At 48.5% G+C, this 15,714-nt stretch overlaps 6 protein-coding genes across 6 annotated transcripts; 3 read left to right on the top strand and 3 right to left on the bottom strand.

Annotated features, from left to right (window-relative positions):
• Positions 1-223: 223 nt before the first annotated feature.
• BT62DRAFT_902326 (ATP synthase F1 alpha subunit) lies at positions 224-2,183 on the top strand (the record flags this gene model as incomplete). Its single annotated transcript, XM_043183492.1, has 7 exons — positions 224-431; positions 481-1,173; positions 1,225-1,457; positions 1,508-1,623; positions 1,680-1,825; positions 1,882-1,952; positions 2,010-2,183. 7 exons carry the CDS (start codon positions 224-226, stop codon positions 2,181-2,183), a joined length of 1,641 nt encoding a protein of 546 aa, XP_043037062.1.
• A 445-nt stretch (positions 2,184-2,628) lies between these two features.
• On the top strand, positions 2,629-3,632 carry BT62DRAFT_988165 (uncharacterized protein; the record flags this gene model as incomplete). Its single annotated transcript, XM_043190102.1, has 5 exons — positions 2,629-2,685; positions 2,734-2,762; positions 2,813-3,147; positions 3,202-3,285; positions 3,341-3,632. 5 exons carry the CDS (start codon positions 2,629-2,631, stop codon positions 3,478-3,480), a joined length of 645 nt encoding a protein of 214 aa, XP_043037063.1. The 3' UTR covers positions 3,481-3,632.
• A 273-nt stretch (positions 3,633-3,905) lies between these two features.
• BT62DRAFT_1078310 (seven-hairpin glycosidase) lies at positions 3,906-5,920 on the bottom strand. Its single transcript, XM_043179377.1, has 2 exons — positions 4,349-5,920; positions 3,906-4,292 (listed from the first exon to the last, which is right to left on the bottom strand). The coding sequence occupies exons 1-2, from the start codon at positions 5,887-5,889 to the stop codon at positions 4,154-4,156; spliced, it is 1,680 nt and encodes a 559-aa protein (XP_043037064.1). The 5' UTR covers positions 5,890-5,920; the 3' UTR covers positions 3,906-4,153.
• Positions 5,921-6,084: 164 nt separating this feature from the next.
• Positions 6,085-8,244, top strand: BT62DRAFT_995855 (guanosine-diphosphatase). Its single transcript, XM_043190548.1, has 2 exons — positions 6,085-6,411; positions 6,462-8,244. The coding sequence occupies exons 1-2, from the start codon at positions 6,204-6,206 to the stop codon at positions 7,958-7,960; spliced, it is 1,707 nt and encodes a 568-aa protein (XP_043037065.1). The 5' UTR covers positions 6,085-6,203; the 3' UTR covers positions 7,961-8,244.
• BT62DRAFT_1008927 (peptide transporter PTR2A) lies at positions 8,069-10,644 on the bottom strand (the record flags this gene model as incomplete). Its single annotated transcript, XM_043177499.1, has 16 exons — positions 8,069-8,320; positions 8,375-8,441; positions 8,494-8,585; positions 8,635-8,666; positions 8,711-8,746; positions 8,784-8,856; positions 8,905-9,016; positions 9,066-9,090; positions 9,146-9,488; positions 9,550-9,615; positions 9,678-9,814; positions 9,866-10,056; positions 10,108-10,235; positions 10,293-10,316; positions 10,369-10,403; positions 10,458-10,644. 16 exons carry the CDS (start codon positions 10,642-10,644, stop codon positions 8,069-8,071), a joined length of 1,800 nt encoding a protein of 599 aa, XP_043037066.1.
• Positions 10,645-11,543: 899 nt separating this feature from the next.
• BT62DRAFT_934807 (peptide transporter PTR2A) lies at positions 11,544-14,555 on the bottom strand. The gene is made up of 15 exons (XM_043186787.1): positions 14,094-14,555; positions 14,009-14,043; positions 13,931-13,954; positions 13,747-13,874; positions 13,506-13,699; positions 13,320-13,456; positions 13,203-13,268; positions 12,815-13,154; positions 12,625-12,761; positions 12,490-12,562; positions 12,386-12,435; positions 12,254-12,327; positions 12,133-12,199; positions 11,993-12,077; positions 11,544-11,937 (listed from the first exon to the last, which is right to left on the bottom strand). Exons 1-15 carry the CDS (start codon positions 14,251-14,253, stop codon positions 11,753-11,755), a joined length of 1,755 nt encoding a protein of 584 aa, XP_043037067.1. The 5' UTR covers positions 14,254-14,555; the 3' UTR covers positions 11,544-11,752.
• Positions 14,556-15,714: the final 1,159 nt, after the last annotated feature.

Genomic DNA, 15,714 nt, shown 5'->3' on the forward strand with positions numbered 1-15,714 from the left:
TTTAAAATTGTTTCCGAATCACGCCGATTGTGGTCGCAGTTTCCTAGACCATATTCCACTTTTCCCCTCTCCTCCTCCATGCACCGTATCGCCCTCAGAAATTCGGCGCGCGTCCGTGCGCTGGCCGCCCATGCAAAGGTAGCTTCCCTGCTTTTTTGTTACGTTTTCAACGGCTCATTGGACCCATGTATCCAGAAGGCGACCCCCGTAGTGTCTCGCTCTTATGCGACAGCAAAACCCGGTACGTTTCCTTCCATTTACTGTCCTTTTCCAGCTTTTCTCAACCAGTACTTCATTCCTGTTTTATTCCGGCACTGTTCTTTTCACTCTGTACACGTCACCAGCTGCTTCTGAGGTCTCCTCCGTACTCGAGTCCCGCATTTCTGGCACCAGTGTTGGTGGAAATGTTGAGGAAACTGGCCGCGTTTTGAGTCAGTCATATTCCTGGGACTCTTAGCCATGCATCTCACGTTTCGTTAGGCGTCGGTGACGGTATCGGACGTGTTTGGGGTCTCAGGAACGTGCAAGCCGAAGAGATGGTGGAATTCTCTTCTGGTGTCCGTGGCATGTGCTTGAACTTGGAAGCTGACAACGTCGGTGTCTCTATCTTCGGTAATGATCGTCTCATCAAGGAGGGCGACACTGTCAAGCGGACTGGTCAAATTGTCGATGTTCCGGTCGGACCCGGCCTCCTTGGGCGCGTTGTTGATGCTCTCGGTGATCCCATCGACGGCAAAGGCCCCATCGAAGCCGCCCAACGCAGTCGTGCTTCCCTAAAGGCCCCTGGTATCTTGCCCCGTCGTTCCGTCAATCAGCCCATGATGACCGGTCTTAAGCCCATTGACGCCATGGTGCCTATTGGTCGTGGACAACGTGAACTTATCATTGGTGACCGTCAAACGGGTAAGACTGCCGTCGCCATTGATACCATCCTCAACCAGAAAAGGTGGAACGAGGGCCAGGATGAGAGCAAAAAGCTCTACTGTGTCTATGTTGCTGTTGGTCAGAAGCGTTCGACCGTTGCTCAGCTCGTCAAGACCCTTGAGGAGAACGATGCTATGAAATACACTATCATCGTCGCAGCGACTGCTTCCGAGGCAGCGCCTCTTCAGTACCTCGCACCTTTCTCCGGTTGTGCTATGGGTGAATGGTTCCGTGACAACGGCAAGCACGGTAAGAAAATGCTCTGGAGCTAATGTTGCAATTCTCATCCATAATGCGTAGCTTTGATCATTTACGACGACCTGTCCAAGCAGGCCGTTGCCTATCGTCAAATGTCTTTGCTCCTTCGTCGTCCCCCCGGTCGTGAGGCTTACCCTGGTGATGTCTTCTACCTCCACTCCCGTCTGCTTGAGCGTGCTGCCAAGATGAGCGACAAGTTTGGCGGAGGATCTCTTACTGCTTTGCCTATCATTGAGACTCAGGGTGGTGATGTGTCCGCTTATATTCCCACCAACGTCAGTATTACGTCTCCAGATTTTGTCCTCGATGCTCAAAATCTGTCCAGGTCATTTCCATCACCGACGGTCAAATCTTTTTGGAGGCTGAACTCTTCTTCCGTGGTGTTCGCCCTGCTATCAACGTCGGTCTTTCTGTCTCCCGTGTTGGTTCCGCTGCCCAGACGTGTGTTGTCCATCGATTGGCCACAAGTTCCACACTAACATCGGTTCCCTTTACAGAAAGATCATGAAGAAGTTTGCTGGTTCGCTTAAGTTGTACCTCGCCCAATACCGTGAAGTTGCCGCCTTTGCTCAGTTCGGCTCTGATCTCGATGCTTCTACCCGTTTCTTGCTTTCTCGTGGTGCCCGTCTTACTGAGCTCTTGAGTATGTTGCAATGACTGTGTTCCCGGCTGGACATTTGCTCATTTTTTCCTTATCAGAGCAAGGTCAATACCAGCCTTTGTCCACTGAAGTGCAGGTCCCCATCATCTACGCTGGTGTCAATGGTCTCGTACGTATCTTGTTTGCTCCAAGACTGACTGCTGCTAACTCGACATTTTCTTTTTAGCTCGATTCCATCCCCGTTGACCAGATCACAAAATGGGAGGCCGAGTTCCGATCGCACCTCGCCTCTTCACAAACTGCCCTCCTCGAGGAGATCTCGGGAGGCAACATCACCCCTGAGTTGGAGGCCAAGATCAAGAAGGTTGTCGAAGACCACGTGCTGTCATTCACCTCATAAATTTACTTAGAGTATACGCGTGATGTTGGCGGACAAAATTGAAATGCTTTTTTCTTCTTGACAATTCGATAATTCTAACATCCGAGGCGCAAGACAGTGGTCATAAGTGTGCTTGTATCGCCCAGTGTCGGGGGATAGGGTGGCTATTTTGGATGAGAAAGAAGATTGAGATTAGAAGTTTTAACATTATTACGCCGACTCGTGTATTGGAGCCGCCTTGTCTACGGTTGGCAATGGTCACTCAGTCTCTTGTTATTGTTCATATAAGTATATGTTACAGCTAGGATTCTGTACAAGTCGCCACTTGTATTCAGCATGTCGGTGACAGTTGACAATATGTTGCGCAAGCTCGGCATCTTCCGGGCGTACTTTGGAATGACGTCATCGAGCCTCTCGACCGGGAGAGCGCCCCGCACGGACCCACTGCCTCCACTCCACCACCACCATGCGCAAAACATCCTACGGCGTTACTGCTGTCTTTTGTGCCATCGTGCTTATTCTCGTACTTTGCTTCATCTTTTCATTGGTATTTATCGCTAATTGAACTTAGAATATTCTAGCCTCAACACGAACTGACTGGTTGGCCTGTCTCCTCTGACGGCGAATGACTTGTTAACAGTATACTCAAGGCTCGTCTACAAGACCCCCGAAATTCTTCACACCAAAATTACCGTTCGTTATGGCCTCAGCAAGCTTTGCGAGACCAAAGTCATCAGTCTCCCTGACTCGGACACAGACCGTAAATACACTGAGAAGAGCTGCCGCCGTTTCCCTCTCATCAAGACCGATGAATGTCAAAGTGGGAACGAAACATTCTGTGCGTCCTGGACGAGTGCTGGGTACGCCGTGGAGCTTGGCATAGGCTTCTCTGCGCTCTCACTCGTGGCGATCATGTTTGGAGTTAGCACGCATTCGAGGAGAAGGCGGATTTGGCGGGCTGTTGCGGGGTTGGTGGCACTTCAAGGTGAGTTTCCCTTCCACTATCATTTGGAACAATATGATCAATGTGGTCCTTTAGCTGTGTTTCAGCTCGTCGCATTCGTACTCGTTACGGAGATGTATAGGACTGGTAGATATCCCACCTTTGACCAGGCGAAGCCTGGTATGTTTTTATTTACTAGCCTTAGTGGCAGGCTCTGATTGTTACTTTCAAATAGGAACCGCATATGTGGTTAACACTATCTCGTGGATTGCCAGCGTCCTCATTGTTATCGGTGTGGTAACCACTGGTATCTCTGCTGATAAAGGTCACCGATGGGCGGCTGGGAACAGATCCTACCGTCCTTTACCCAGTTAGCTTGAGCTCCGACTTGTATTATTTTTCCTTTTTTTCGAAATTACGTTTGGTGGTATACACACGCATATATAGTCTAGGCATACCTTCTACAATGATTCCTCGGTGTCATTTACATACTCGAAGAAATGAACCAGCGTTTCGCGTCGGTCTGCACGTCTGCTTAACAACGAAGATACAAGTGGCTGCACGTGCGAGCTGCAGGGCCCCTTCGATTCTAGCGGTCGTCGGTCGACAACTACGATACCTATAAGTATAACATATACTGGGTGACATGTTCTCGCAAAGGAGATATAATTATAAGATAGCTGTGGGGATGGATTTGTGCTGTCTTCAAATGTCATTATTGCTTTTTGCTCCATAATTTGACCTTGACAAGCAAGGCAGAACACAATGATCAAGTTGATGCTGACAGTCGCTTTCACTATATCTAAGTCTCAGAGCAGCACAGCAGTGGAAATGGTTGGCCTTGTAATCAAAGGAATTTGGACCTACGGAGACCTTGGCAAGCAAGGTAAAATCATAATGCGAGAGCGTATGCTGGACCCTGGTGTAAGTGTTGGCTTAACAATGCTGCGATTTGGCTCACAGGCCGGGGGCTAGTGAGATCTTTCCACTGAAAAGTCGGCAAATATAACGAGAAGATGCGGGATGATTACACGAAAGCCTGTCCGAGTCATGAAGATATGTTATAAGCCAACTTCTCCGCTTCACTCCAACGGAACACCGGCAGCAGATGAGCCTCTGTATTAAAAACCCAATCCTCAAAGGGATATTCAACGTCAGAGTTGAACATAAGATACAAGTATTTCAGCCTAAGCAGGATTCAGCGTCCACGGAGTATTGGCAGTGGAATTTTAGACAGACTTACGTTTCTGCCAGAAAGTAACTCGGCATCTCGTCTTTCAACTTGAATTCCCCATCTAATACTGTATTATCAACATCAGTGACGCTCGCATATGCCTCAGGTGTCCTGGCCACCACCTCGATCGCCTCAAAAACTTTCCACGAGCGCTCTTTCCAGACATCACCTTCCCCAAGCCTCCACAAAATGTAGAAGCTTTCCAGAGCCTCAGGCCTAAGCAAATACGCGCTTTTCCTGACTTTGTAACCACGAAGGTCCCGCTCAGGTTCAGGTTCAGTCTCGCGGGATCCCGGGGCTTCGCTTTCTCCTCCCTCCCGCTGCCATTCTGCGTAAGCACGAACCCAAGGCAATGAACCTGCTTTCTGCATGATGACCTCGTCTGGACCTAGGCCGGAAGGCATGTCTGCGTACGTGAGCCAACATGCTTTGGCCAGTCCTCTGGCCGCCCATTGGTGTTTCGTCGTCTGCTCGGGGGTGAGTTCATCGGATAGCGTATGCACACCCAGCATGAACATGCCAGGGAGAAAACAAGAAAGATGCTCGAATTTATATGAAGGCTTCATAGTGGGCAGGTCGATGTCTGTCACGTAAAGGAAGTCGCGGTCAGGCAGATAGTAGAGCAAGTGGTTAATGATGGCCTCCGCCACATCAATATATAATGACAATGCACGTGGCTCCGAATGTGAGGTGAGGAGATATTGCTTGAGGAAATATTCATGAGCGCTATCAGCAAACGCTCCTGCGCTGAAGACACGTCCCTTGGACGTTCCGGTCTTTGTGTCCCATACTGTTGGGAACAGACCAGGTCCAGTCAAGTTTGCCGTTTCCATCATAGCCATGATATCCTCGACCTTATTGAAATAGATCGGGTTGGAAGTAAGGTGAGCAAGATACTTGTACTCCAGTTGACAACTGAGAGCTTCCGCCCACAATGTACCTCCAGTCCACCCTGGTCGCGTCAAGCCAGATTGGGGGTTTACAGCAAATGCTGGTAATCCTGAGGGTGTGTCTAGGGCTGGTAACATCAGAGCACCTAGCTCGTCTGCCTTCTCGAGTAACAGAGGGTTACCCGACAGAGCGTAGGCACTAAGCATGCCTCCGAGGTAACGAATGTTGGTCTCAAAGAACGGTGCAAAGTCTTTGGGTCGCATCTGGAACCGGTGTTCTGCGATGTACTCTATGGCGTGGTCCCATAATTCTGGGATACCCATGATCCACATAGTATCCAGCCCGTCGAAGACGGTGAGACCCCATCCATTAAGATTGGTCGCGTTCCTGAGACTGAGGGGACGGAGCTCGTCATCTGGGAACGCATGGGTGAGATAACCGGTATAGGCGTGTATGAATGCACTTCGAATGCGGTTGGCCGTAGCAGAACGGGGGGGAGGGGGAAATGGAAAAGGTGGTGGTGGTGGGCGATTGGAAAGCAAAGGAAGGGCCAGCCAAAGAAAAAAGAGGACCAGAACGGCAGCAATCCATCGAGGACGGCGCAGTAGTTTTAGTCTGGCCGTTGCTGCGGACATGGACACCGGTGCAGGGAGGAGCATTGTAGTAAGTTCAACTGGATATCATTGAGATTTCGCCAGTCAAAGCGAGGGTACTTTTCCAGTCCAGCTTGAAGCTCTCCAGGTAACTTCCAGGTGTTGAATGCTGTTGCCGGTCGCGAACATCATTTCGGAGACATTTATTTACTTTGTTATTTATTTTTTGTTCAAGCTTTACATTATTGGTGGCAGTGCCATAAGCTCTTTCTACTTCCCAGCGACCTCGCGCTGTCGCATATACCCCAGCTCCTTCTTTTTTATACAGTCTGACGGCACAGCGCAAATACCCATCCTCTCTTCGCCTGCGAAAGGGTGTCATGTTATCCCCTCGCTCAGTCAGCTATGATCGAATTGAGGGGGGAATGGGTCCCAGTAGAGGGTATCCAGCGAAACAGAGATTCGCGTGGAAGAAATTTGCTGTCGGTGCTGCAGTCCTTATAGGCCTTGTCTGGATTTTCGGTCCCAGAGAGAGAAGACATATACCTTCGTGGGTATCAGACTCGACGAAAGAGCTTGAAGAGAGCCGTACGCCCTTTACATTTCTCTAACACTGGTTTTTCTGAATTTTGTAATAGATACAACGACTCTGTGGTCTCCCTCAAAGCCTTCGACCACCAACCCTCCCGCTCTTCCTGCAGAGCCGAACAATCCAAGCAAACAGCCACCCATTTCTCCACCGGTAAACGATGACAAGCCCATTTCCTTTGATACAGATCCCAATCCTGCCAGTACTACCTACTGTACATCGCCTTACTCATCTACTGTTCCCCTCGTTCAATATGCTCTTATGCTCGACGCTGGTTCCACGGGCTCTCGCATCCATATCTACAAATTCAATCATTGTTCCGCCTCTGGCCCAACATACGAGTACGAAGTCTTCAAAATGACACAGCCTGGGTTATCATCTTATCCGGATGACCCAGAAGGCGCTGCCAAGAGTCTGGACGTGCTTATGGCTGAGGCGGTGAGGACAGTGCCAGAGTCATTGCAAAAATGCGCGCCTGTTGCAGTCAAGGCTACCGCAGGCCTGAGATTGCTGGGTCCCGAAAAGAGTGCCGCCATTCTGGACAAAGTCAAAGAGCATCTTAGCGCGTCGTACCCCTTTCCACTTCTAGAGCAAGGTGGCGTTGAGGTAATGGACGGCAGTGAAGAGGGTGTCTACGCCTGGATAACCGCTAATTACCTTCTTGGAACGCTCTCATCAGCATCGTCCACTGCGTCTTTGATCACGCCATATGCGGTATTGGACCTTGGGGGAGCATCCACCCAAATTGTCTTTGAACCACGGTGGGAACAAAGTGAAGGTCGCCTCGAAGACGGTGAACACAAATACGACCTCACTTTCAGCGGGAAAGACCATGTTTTGTACCAGCACTCCTACTTGGGTTACGGCTTAATGCGCGCTAGGCGACACGTTCACCAGCTTGTTGAATTCATGTCATCGATTCGTCCTGGTGCTGCCTCATCATCATCCTCGTCGTCTTCGGACGGCGAAACTGCCCAAATAGTGAATCCTTGTCTGGCACGCGGTACTACCAAATACGTGGAAATTGACGGTCGTGGCCTGACCATGTACGGTGAAGACGTTGGCTCTTATGACGCATGCAACCGCATTGTCGAGCTTGTGCTTGCAAAGGATGCAGTATGCGAACTCAAACCATGTTCCTTCAACGGCGTCTACCAGCCGTCACTTCTAGACTCATTTCCCAGCCCAGGCGGACGAGTCCTTCTTCTCTCGTACTTCTATGATCGCGTATCCCCCCTACTTGCTCCCGGCATGGAATCCTTGACTGTTGGAGGTATCGCTGACCTCGCAAAGACTGTGTGCCAAGGCAGACAGGCCTGGCTTTTGCACCCTCATTGGGGCACAGATCCAGAGTTAATGAAGGAGCTGGAGGACCGTCCAGAGTGGTGTCTAGATCTTACGTTCATGAATGGCTTACTCAGGCTTGGGTATGAGTTCGGTAATGACAGAGACGTGACCATTGGTAAGAAGATCGCTGGGACGGAGTTGGGCTGGTGTTTGGGTGCCACACTTGCCATGATCGGTGGTGAGCTAACGTGCCGGATTTGATTTATTTCTTCTTGTCAAAAAATACCAGGCATTTTTGGATATAGATATTCCTACTAATTGGGAAAACACCGTATACAGGATAGACAAACTGAAGAAGTTGACGAGACCTTACGCTTCCGGCTTCGAAGGTTCAACGTGTCCTTCCTGAATGTTATTTAGCTTGTCCTCCTCGGCATCCAACTTCCTGACGGCAAACCAGAAGAATATGCCCGCTATGCCCGCGATTGTAGCCATGACGCCGTAGTTCCAAACCAATAATGGGTCGGCGGACAGGGATACAAATGCTTCTGCTATGGCGGCAGCAAATGCATTCGTGAACGTGTAGACTGACATTACCAAAGACCGCATATTAGTGGGAGCCTCAAGGAAGGCGTCAGAGATCACGGTCCTTCAGCAAGCACGAAAAGAAATCACCTTCGTGAACGCATACTCTAAACCCGTGATAGACGCTAAAATCTCACTGAATGCAATGAGGACGTACCTGAGTAAATGTGTTCAAGAAAAAATTCCGGAGGAGGAGATGTCAAACGCACGAGCCAGTCTGAATCCAGACATTCAACGGAGAAAGTAGAGGGGATCCATCTCTAGTTTCGCACGTTGCGGCAGAATAGCCACATGGATTGGTCTGTATTCGAAGTCGGGAGTGAATACATGCTGTAAAAAAAAAGCAATACCTTATAGATGTAATGCTGAACGACTTCATCAACTGATGAGTACGCAAAGTTAAAAGGGTCATCACAATTTACTTACCAGCCGACCAAATCATCGCAGCAGCACCTAAATTTCCTGTAGTTTCGATGCGTACAGAAAGTCAGGTACAAACCTGTCGCAAATCCTGCACAAATTTTCTTCAATGCACTAAAATTGACTCTTCCACGTCGCAAGGCAGGATAAATCTACGGCTAACTCAGGAAGTTCTCCCCGGACCTGTTGTTAACACGTACCAATATATCGCAGATCGGAATGAATATGATGAGAGCAAACGGATCCAAGTTCGACAGAACATCATTCGGTATACCATTGGTGGTCATAGTGGCTGCTTGCGATGTCAGGTTTCTGCAAAGGGCATTGAGGGTCCGTACTTCTAGGATCAAAACTTGCGTACGAATTCAGCTGGTTATAAGTCAACCCTGACAAAGAAACGAGGCATCAGTGTCTTGCGCAATCCCAGACAGATTATCTTACAATAGATAGGATACCAGAGGAAGACACTGCAAGCCTTGAAACCACGCCGAACTTGGTCAACCCATTGATCATCAAAGTTCATCCATGCCGGTTTCTTTCCTGGGTCCTGTCTGCTCGGTTTGACGTTCTCCCAGAAATCCGGAGCGGTCATGTTCTTATAGGTCTTTATTGGATTGATGCTCCATCGGCCCTTCGCCGCATACAGCCAGAGCTTCATGGTGGTACCGAGGACAGATCCGGTGGGTGGACTCCGGACATACCTGTTCCTGCCGAACCACAGTACGAGAGGACAAAGGAGGAAAACGACAGTGGGAAGAGTGAAGGCGAGCCAGAAACCGACATACTACAAATAATGGAGTTTGTTGTGTATGCGAAAGAGGTCAGAAAGCAAAAGGTAGGCTCACCTTCTCCGCATAGGTCATTGCGACCTGTCCAATAAGAGCACCGATGTTAATGAAGAGATAAAAGTACTAGACATAAAATTATTTAGTATGCGAGCTGCAGCAGGAACTGAAAGGTTGACACGACGTACCATGTAGATCCTTGAAACAGTGTAAACGGGATCCACGATAACACGCTCTCCTCTCTTCGTCGTGATCACAAAAAGTTTCTTACGTCTGTATTGTTCTGCAACCAAAGGTGAGATGTTAGACTTGAAGAAACCCGTTCCTATGTATATATTAGGGGATCAATAAGTGATAAAAGTACAGATTAACCGACCAATTCCCATCACAATCAACGCAACTGAAAATGCGCCCATTGCACTCTCTTTTTCTATGACTCCAGGAACGGCCGACACGATAAGGATGATATGACCAACCAGGGCGACGAAGACAGAAAAACAGACTGTATTGTACCGTCCCCAGTATGTATCTGCAATATAGGCTCCAAACAATGGAGTGACATAGACCCTGAGAAAACATTCAGAACACAATCAAAGAAGTCGTGGCAAATGCATTAACCAGAACTGGTAGAAAGTGTTGAGTCCCGTGGACGCTCGCTGACCACGTCCAAGAGCACCAGATTGACCATGCGTAAAACCCGCACCAGTGTGTGAGCCTTCTGGTAAGGGTTGTTGAATAAAGTTGGTCTAATTTCAATGATCGATGACTACGCGAGAACGCCGCACAGGAGACTGAGAACTCACGAACACTACTTGGCACCCATAGTACTGCGGAGGGATTGTTAATGGATGTTAGAGTAAAGCGAGAATCGTAACGCACAGAAAATCGCTCAGCCAACTCTACGACAGCGATTACTTTGATAGTACCGAAGTCAACATAAATCTGTCTTCTGGAACAAAGATACATACGATACGCATTCCAAGGGATAGTGTCGGATATCCTGCGCAGTGTTGCTCGTTCTTCCTCGGTGGGGAAATCCAACCCATCGTGGACGCCATCAAGTTCATGGTCATGTTCGGAGGTGCTTTTCTCATCCTCCTGCTGTTTGACATAACTGAGGGCAGCCAAATCAGCCTCGACTTGTATTCCAGCCATCAATGGGGCAAGTGAGATAAGGAAGATGGGAAAAGCAGCAGATCATGGAATCCTTTTGTACGAACATACCACATGCTCTATTGAATGATTTTCCTCAGATGGAAAGTCGACCAGGTTATAATTGGAAGAACTCCCACTCTCTTTGTATTGAGGTGGATGTTCCTCGGTCTTCATATTGCCACACATAGACTTTTTGTGCGAGAGAAGTAGAAGATCGGTAGGGCACAAGACATATTTTTTCCAAGATCCGAGAGTGGAAGACCTAAGATGACAGCCGGATTGGGCTTGGCCCATGTGCATGAGCCTCCGAGATTCCTGATGCATGCTCCGGCTTCTTTTTACGAGGCATGGCCCAGTGCAGAGGATATCGATGTTCGAGTCAACTGATGACATTCTACAGCTGCCAGTGAGATTTCAGTGAGATTCTTAGAGTCCAGCACAGAGCAGTGTGTGATTTTAAAATATACAACAAGCGATGCACATGTTACAAGAGGAGAGCACCTGACACTTGTTGTAGGGGGGAGTCTGAACTCACTGGCAAGAAATTTCCCGGGCGTTGTTTGTTTTTCACGGCCTTCAGCTACACCCACCCAAGAAATTTGAAATTGATTCGCGTACTTCGTACGGATGCGTCAAGTTGCCTTCGTCGAAGCGAGTACAAGATCATCAAGCACAGACATCAACAAGGAGAGTTCATTTGACCGAGGGGCGGTCAATTTTTGTCTCCGAAAGATCAACACGGCACCGCCGTGACAAGCTACCTGCGCCTAGTACACATGTGAGCAGTAAAGTCATATGAGATGGCCGTGAAACAATAACGAGAATGGCGCATTAGACTGCACCTGTATATGTGGGTATTTTTCCACACCTGCGACCTGTCCTCTATAGCTCGAAAAAAGTGGTTTTCATTCCCAGAGCGAACATGCGGAGCCATGCCAACATAATGTCGCCAAATCTCCGCATTCACAAGGGTGCAAAAACAAAGTAATACAATGATCGTAAAACATTCATCCAACATATACTTTAACGTAAGATAAGAAATTCTGCAACGTAACAACCCATGATAATGCCCTGTTAGAATACAGCAACATCTAGAAAATAATAATATCTAGGGTTTTTCATTGGTAAAGTGACCCTCGCTCAAGAGAGTGATGTGGCCTTCATCCATGTTGTTGAGTGCATCTTCTTCGCTGTCCAGTTTCCGGATACTGTACCAGAAGAGAAGACCAGCTGTGCCGGCCATGACAGCAAAGACACCGTAGTTCCACACGAGCAAAGGATCAGCGGCCAAAGCTGTTACCAATTAGATTAATTGACGACGCATAAGGAAAACATGCACGACACTGACCAACAAAGGCTTCGCCAAGAGCTGAGGCGATGGCTGATGTGAACAAGAAGACACTCATAACCAGAGAACGCATGTTCTTGGGGGCCTGTGCATCGACGAATGTCAACCAACTCTAAAGAAGATCCATAAAGACGACAAACTTTGGTGAAAGCATATTCAAGGCCAGTAATCGAGGCCAGAATTTCACTGAAGGCGATCAGAACGTATCTAGACGCGCACAGGTTCAGTCTAGCATCCGTTATATATTCATAGTCTACTCACGAGCCAGTTTGGATCCAGACACTGAGGGGAGATACATCCTCACATGTAGATGCGGAGTAGTGACAAGGGTTGGTCTAAACGATCATGCTGTGTTAGCGTATATTGTGCTGTTGGGCACGCAGTTGCAAATACCTTGTAAATATAATGCTGAACGACCACGGCCCAAATCATCGCAGCGGAAGCTATGGCTTCATTGAGCACATGGTGAAGTTTGTGCTAGAGATAAGTATACTAACCAGTAAAGAACCCGGCCGTAATCTTCTTCAAGGCAGTAAAGTTGATTCCAGCGCGCTGGAGAGCAGGATAGATCTGGAGAATACAAAAAAAAAAAAATCGATGTGTGATATTAACTTCAGGCGAGTTTGACGTACAAGCATCTCGCTTATGGGAATGAAGATGATGAGGGCGAAGGGATCCAAATTAGATATCACGTCATTGGGTACTCCATTCGTGGTCATAGTGGCAGCTTGCGACGTCAAATTGTTGTTGATCTGGGAGTAACAGAGCCCTACGAGAATCAGATCGGCGTTCGTCCCCGGTGAGGTTCTAATGAAATCTTACAGTAAACCGGGTACCAAAGGAATACAGCACAAGCCTTGAACCCACGTCTGACCTCGTCCACCCACTGGTCATCAAAGTTCATCCAATGTGGCTTCAAGCCGGCTTGTTTGCTTGGCTTAGCATTCTCCCAAAAGTCTGCGGACGTCAAATTCTTGTACGTCTTGATGGGATTCAAGCTCCAGCGGCCCTTCATGGCGAAGAACCAGAGATGCATGGCACTGGCGAAGACAGACCCTGTGGGAGGGGAGCGAATGTACCGCTTGCGTCCAACCCAAAGGATGAGCGGACATAACAAAAATACAACAGTAGGAAGTGTGTAAGCCAGGTAGAATCCGACATACTAAGAATGTATGAGTAAATTTTGGCTGGTTTGGAAAGCAAGTCTTACTTTTTCGGCATAAGCCATACAGATTTGACCGATCAACGCACCGATATTGATGAACAAATAGAAGTACTACATAAAACTGATCAGGTCTTGAAAATTGCCAAATGATGCATTACGAACCATGTAAACACTAGACACTGTCATGATGGGATCCACAATGACACGTTCTCCGGTCTTAGTGGTGCTGATGAAGAGCTTGGTACGACGATACTGCTCTGCAACGAGAGGGGAAATGTTGGACTTGAACAAACCAGTACCTGCATGAAAATGAGCGGTGGGATTAACTGAAGTTTTCAAAGTACTCACCGAAACCCATGACAAGGATGGCAATAGCGAAACAAGCCATTGCGTTCTCCGACTTTTCAATGACACCCGGCACGGCGGAAGCGATGAGGATGACATGTCCAATAAAAGCTATGGCGACACCAATGCAAATGGTGTTGTACCGTCCCAAATGAGCGTCCGCGATATAGGCTCCAAGAAGAGGAGTACAGTAGCACCTCGGGAGAAATGAGGACGGGAAAAGATCGGAATGACTTGAACGTACCAAAACTGATAGAAAGTGGTGAGACCGGTAGAGGCGTTCTGGCCTCTTCCAAGAGCACCAGACTGACCATCTGCACCTCCGTCACCAAAACGCGAGCCTGTAGGGAGGGGCTGTTGAATGAAGTTGGTCTAGAAGAAGACGTTGGCACGGATTCATGGTAAGTAATGAGTAATGTTGTACACACAAATACGACGCTGCATCCGTAAAACTGAAATACGGTGTGAGTTAGGAGTGGATACAGCTGCCATAAGATACCACTCACCGAGAATCGCTCGGCCAACTCGACAGTGGCGATTACTGCGGGGATATCAGGGCAAGTCCGGTACGATGGTACCGAAAATACGCACAGTATGCATTCCATGGGAGCTTATCAGACACCCGTCGCAAGGTTGCGATCTCTTCCTCAGTAGGAAACTCGAGGCCATCGTGGATGCCATCCAGCTCGTGGCCAACGAAGGATACGACGTCAGAATTGCGAAGCTTCTCGTCGGTAAGCTTGTCAGCCATTCTGAATGGACACTCTGTAGGGGGGCAAGAGCGTTGGAAGGGTAAGCCAGTGGTACTACCGGAGTTTATATTCGGTTCTCATGTATCAGTTCCGGGGAAGCATATGGTCTTCGGTGAGACGACCTTGTGCCAAGCCAGTATTTTTAGCACACGTCTTTGATCAGCATTCAGTTGGAATCTTCTGTTCCGAAGCAAGACTGCGCCCCGGAAGGCAATCTGTGGAGGATCATGAGGATGTCTGCGGGTCCAAAATTAAAGTAAGGACGAGCATAGATGGCCTACAGTGACCCAGAGTCTATATCAGTTGTCGCCAGAAAGAAGCGTTATCGCTGGAATGATCCTGATGGTGGCACGATGCTCCTTGATCGGACAGGTTCGACCTTGCAGAAACATGATAACATCACACGACAACTGGCACCATCGAATGTGTGGCCTCTCCCGGATATTTGTCAATGCAAGGGGTGCGCAGGCAATCATTCGTGGGCCTCGCTTTGAGATAAGCCGAAAATAAGTCCAGTTGCTCTAATGCATAGATTATATTGACGAAGGGGAGCTCCGGGTGGTAGGCAAGATAAGGAGGTGGCACGTGGGTCCGTCGCCGCTACATTTTCCCCGAGTGCAAGTCGAGTAAATCGTCCAAGCTTGGACGACAGGAATGTGCTCGATGGCCAACTTGAAGTAGCTCAAGGACGTGCAGAAGCCAAAAGAGAAATCCAAGTTGCATTACAAGCTAACTAGTCCGCGTGGTGACACAAGATCCGGCATCCTGCAAAAGCCGGGTCAAATGGTGTTATCGAGCGCTCTAGTTCTGGTGCCCGCACAGCAATATTGTCTCAACAGGTCTCAACTTCTGTGGTCGAGATGACACTGACTTGGGCGGCGACCATCTAGCGGACGACACATCTGGCCCTTGGACCAAACTTGACTCTAAAATCGCGAGACATTAATAATGTTTAATATGAAAAGACGTCTCTGTTTCATTCTTCCTGGTCCAAGCCGCCTTTTCCCGATCATGATAAGATAAGATTCGGAACATGTTTGGATCAGCCATAAATGCCAAATTTTGACACTGCCACCCGCGACTGCGCATTGCAGCTACTCATTTTCATCATCAAGCAGGTCGGTTTTAATAATTCCACCTTTCGTACTTGAGGCGCGTAATATTTTAGACTGGGATTTTTGCTCCTATCACAACGTAAACAGATGTGCGTGCTACGGACGATCTGGACCAAATATGGACCCAAATATGGACACGGTCCAAGTATTGCCGTCGTATCTTCTTCGCCGAATCCAAGGCGTCGCAACTCCGTTCCTTTGAAAATGAGGGTACCGTTCCAAGTTGACATGCAGTGAACAGCTTTACATGTTTCATTCCTGGCGTGTACGTTATCCTTGGGACCTCATCTTCTGCGTTCAGAACATAGCGGGGTTAGAACGACACCGCGCACAACCTCAGTGCAG

This window comes from Guyanagaster necrorhizus, assembly GCF_019112545.1.
Source record: "Guyanagaster necrorhizus MCA 3950 unplaced genomic scaffold BT62scaffold_22, whole genome shotgun sequence".
Classification (NCBI taxonomy): domain Eukaryota; kingdom Fungi; phylum Basidiomycota; class Agaricomycetes; order Agaricales; family Physalacriaceae; genus Guyanagaster; species Guyanagaster necrorhizus.

What these genes read in the sequence shown, in the direction of transcription:
- BT62DRAFT_1078310 (XM_043179377.1), bottom strand. Translation starts at nt 5,889, where the DNA reads ATGCTCCTCCCTGCACCGGTGTCCATGTCCGCAGCAACGGCCAGACTA. An exon ending in AGTTACTTTCTGGCAGAAAC is followed by an intron (nt 4,293 to 4,348) that starts GTAAGTCTGTCT and finishes AATCCTGCTTAG; the next exon opens with GCTGAAATACTTGTATCTTA.
- BT62DRAFT_995855 (XM_043190548.1), top strand. Translation starts at nt 6,204, where the DNA reads ATGTTATCCCCTCGCTCAGTCAGCTATGATCGAATTGAGGGGGGAATG. An exon ending in GAAAGAGCTTGAAGAGAGCC is followed by an intron (nt 6,412 to 6,461) that starts GTACGCCCTTTA and finishes ATTTTGTAATAG; the next exon opens with ATACAACGACTCTGTGGTCT.
- BT62DRAFT_934807 (XM_043186787.1), bottom strand. Translation starts at nt 14,253, where the DNA reads ATGGCTGACAAGCTTACCGACGAGAAGCTTCGCAATTCTGACGTCGTA. An exon ending in CATCCTTGTCATGGGTTTCG is followed by an intron (nt 13,457 to 13,505) that starts GTGAGTACTTTG and finishes ATTTTCATGCAG; the next exon opens with GTACTGGTTTGTTCAAGTCC. An exon ending in TTGAATATGCTTTCACCAAA is followed by an intron (nt 12,078 to 12,132) that starts GTTTGTCGTCTT and finishes GTCGATGCACAG; the next exon opens with GCCCCCAAGAACATGCGTTC.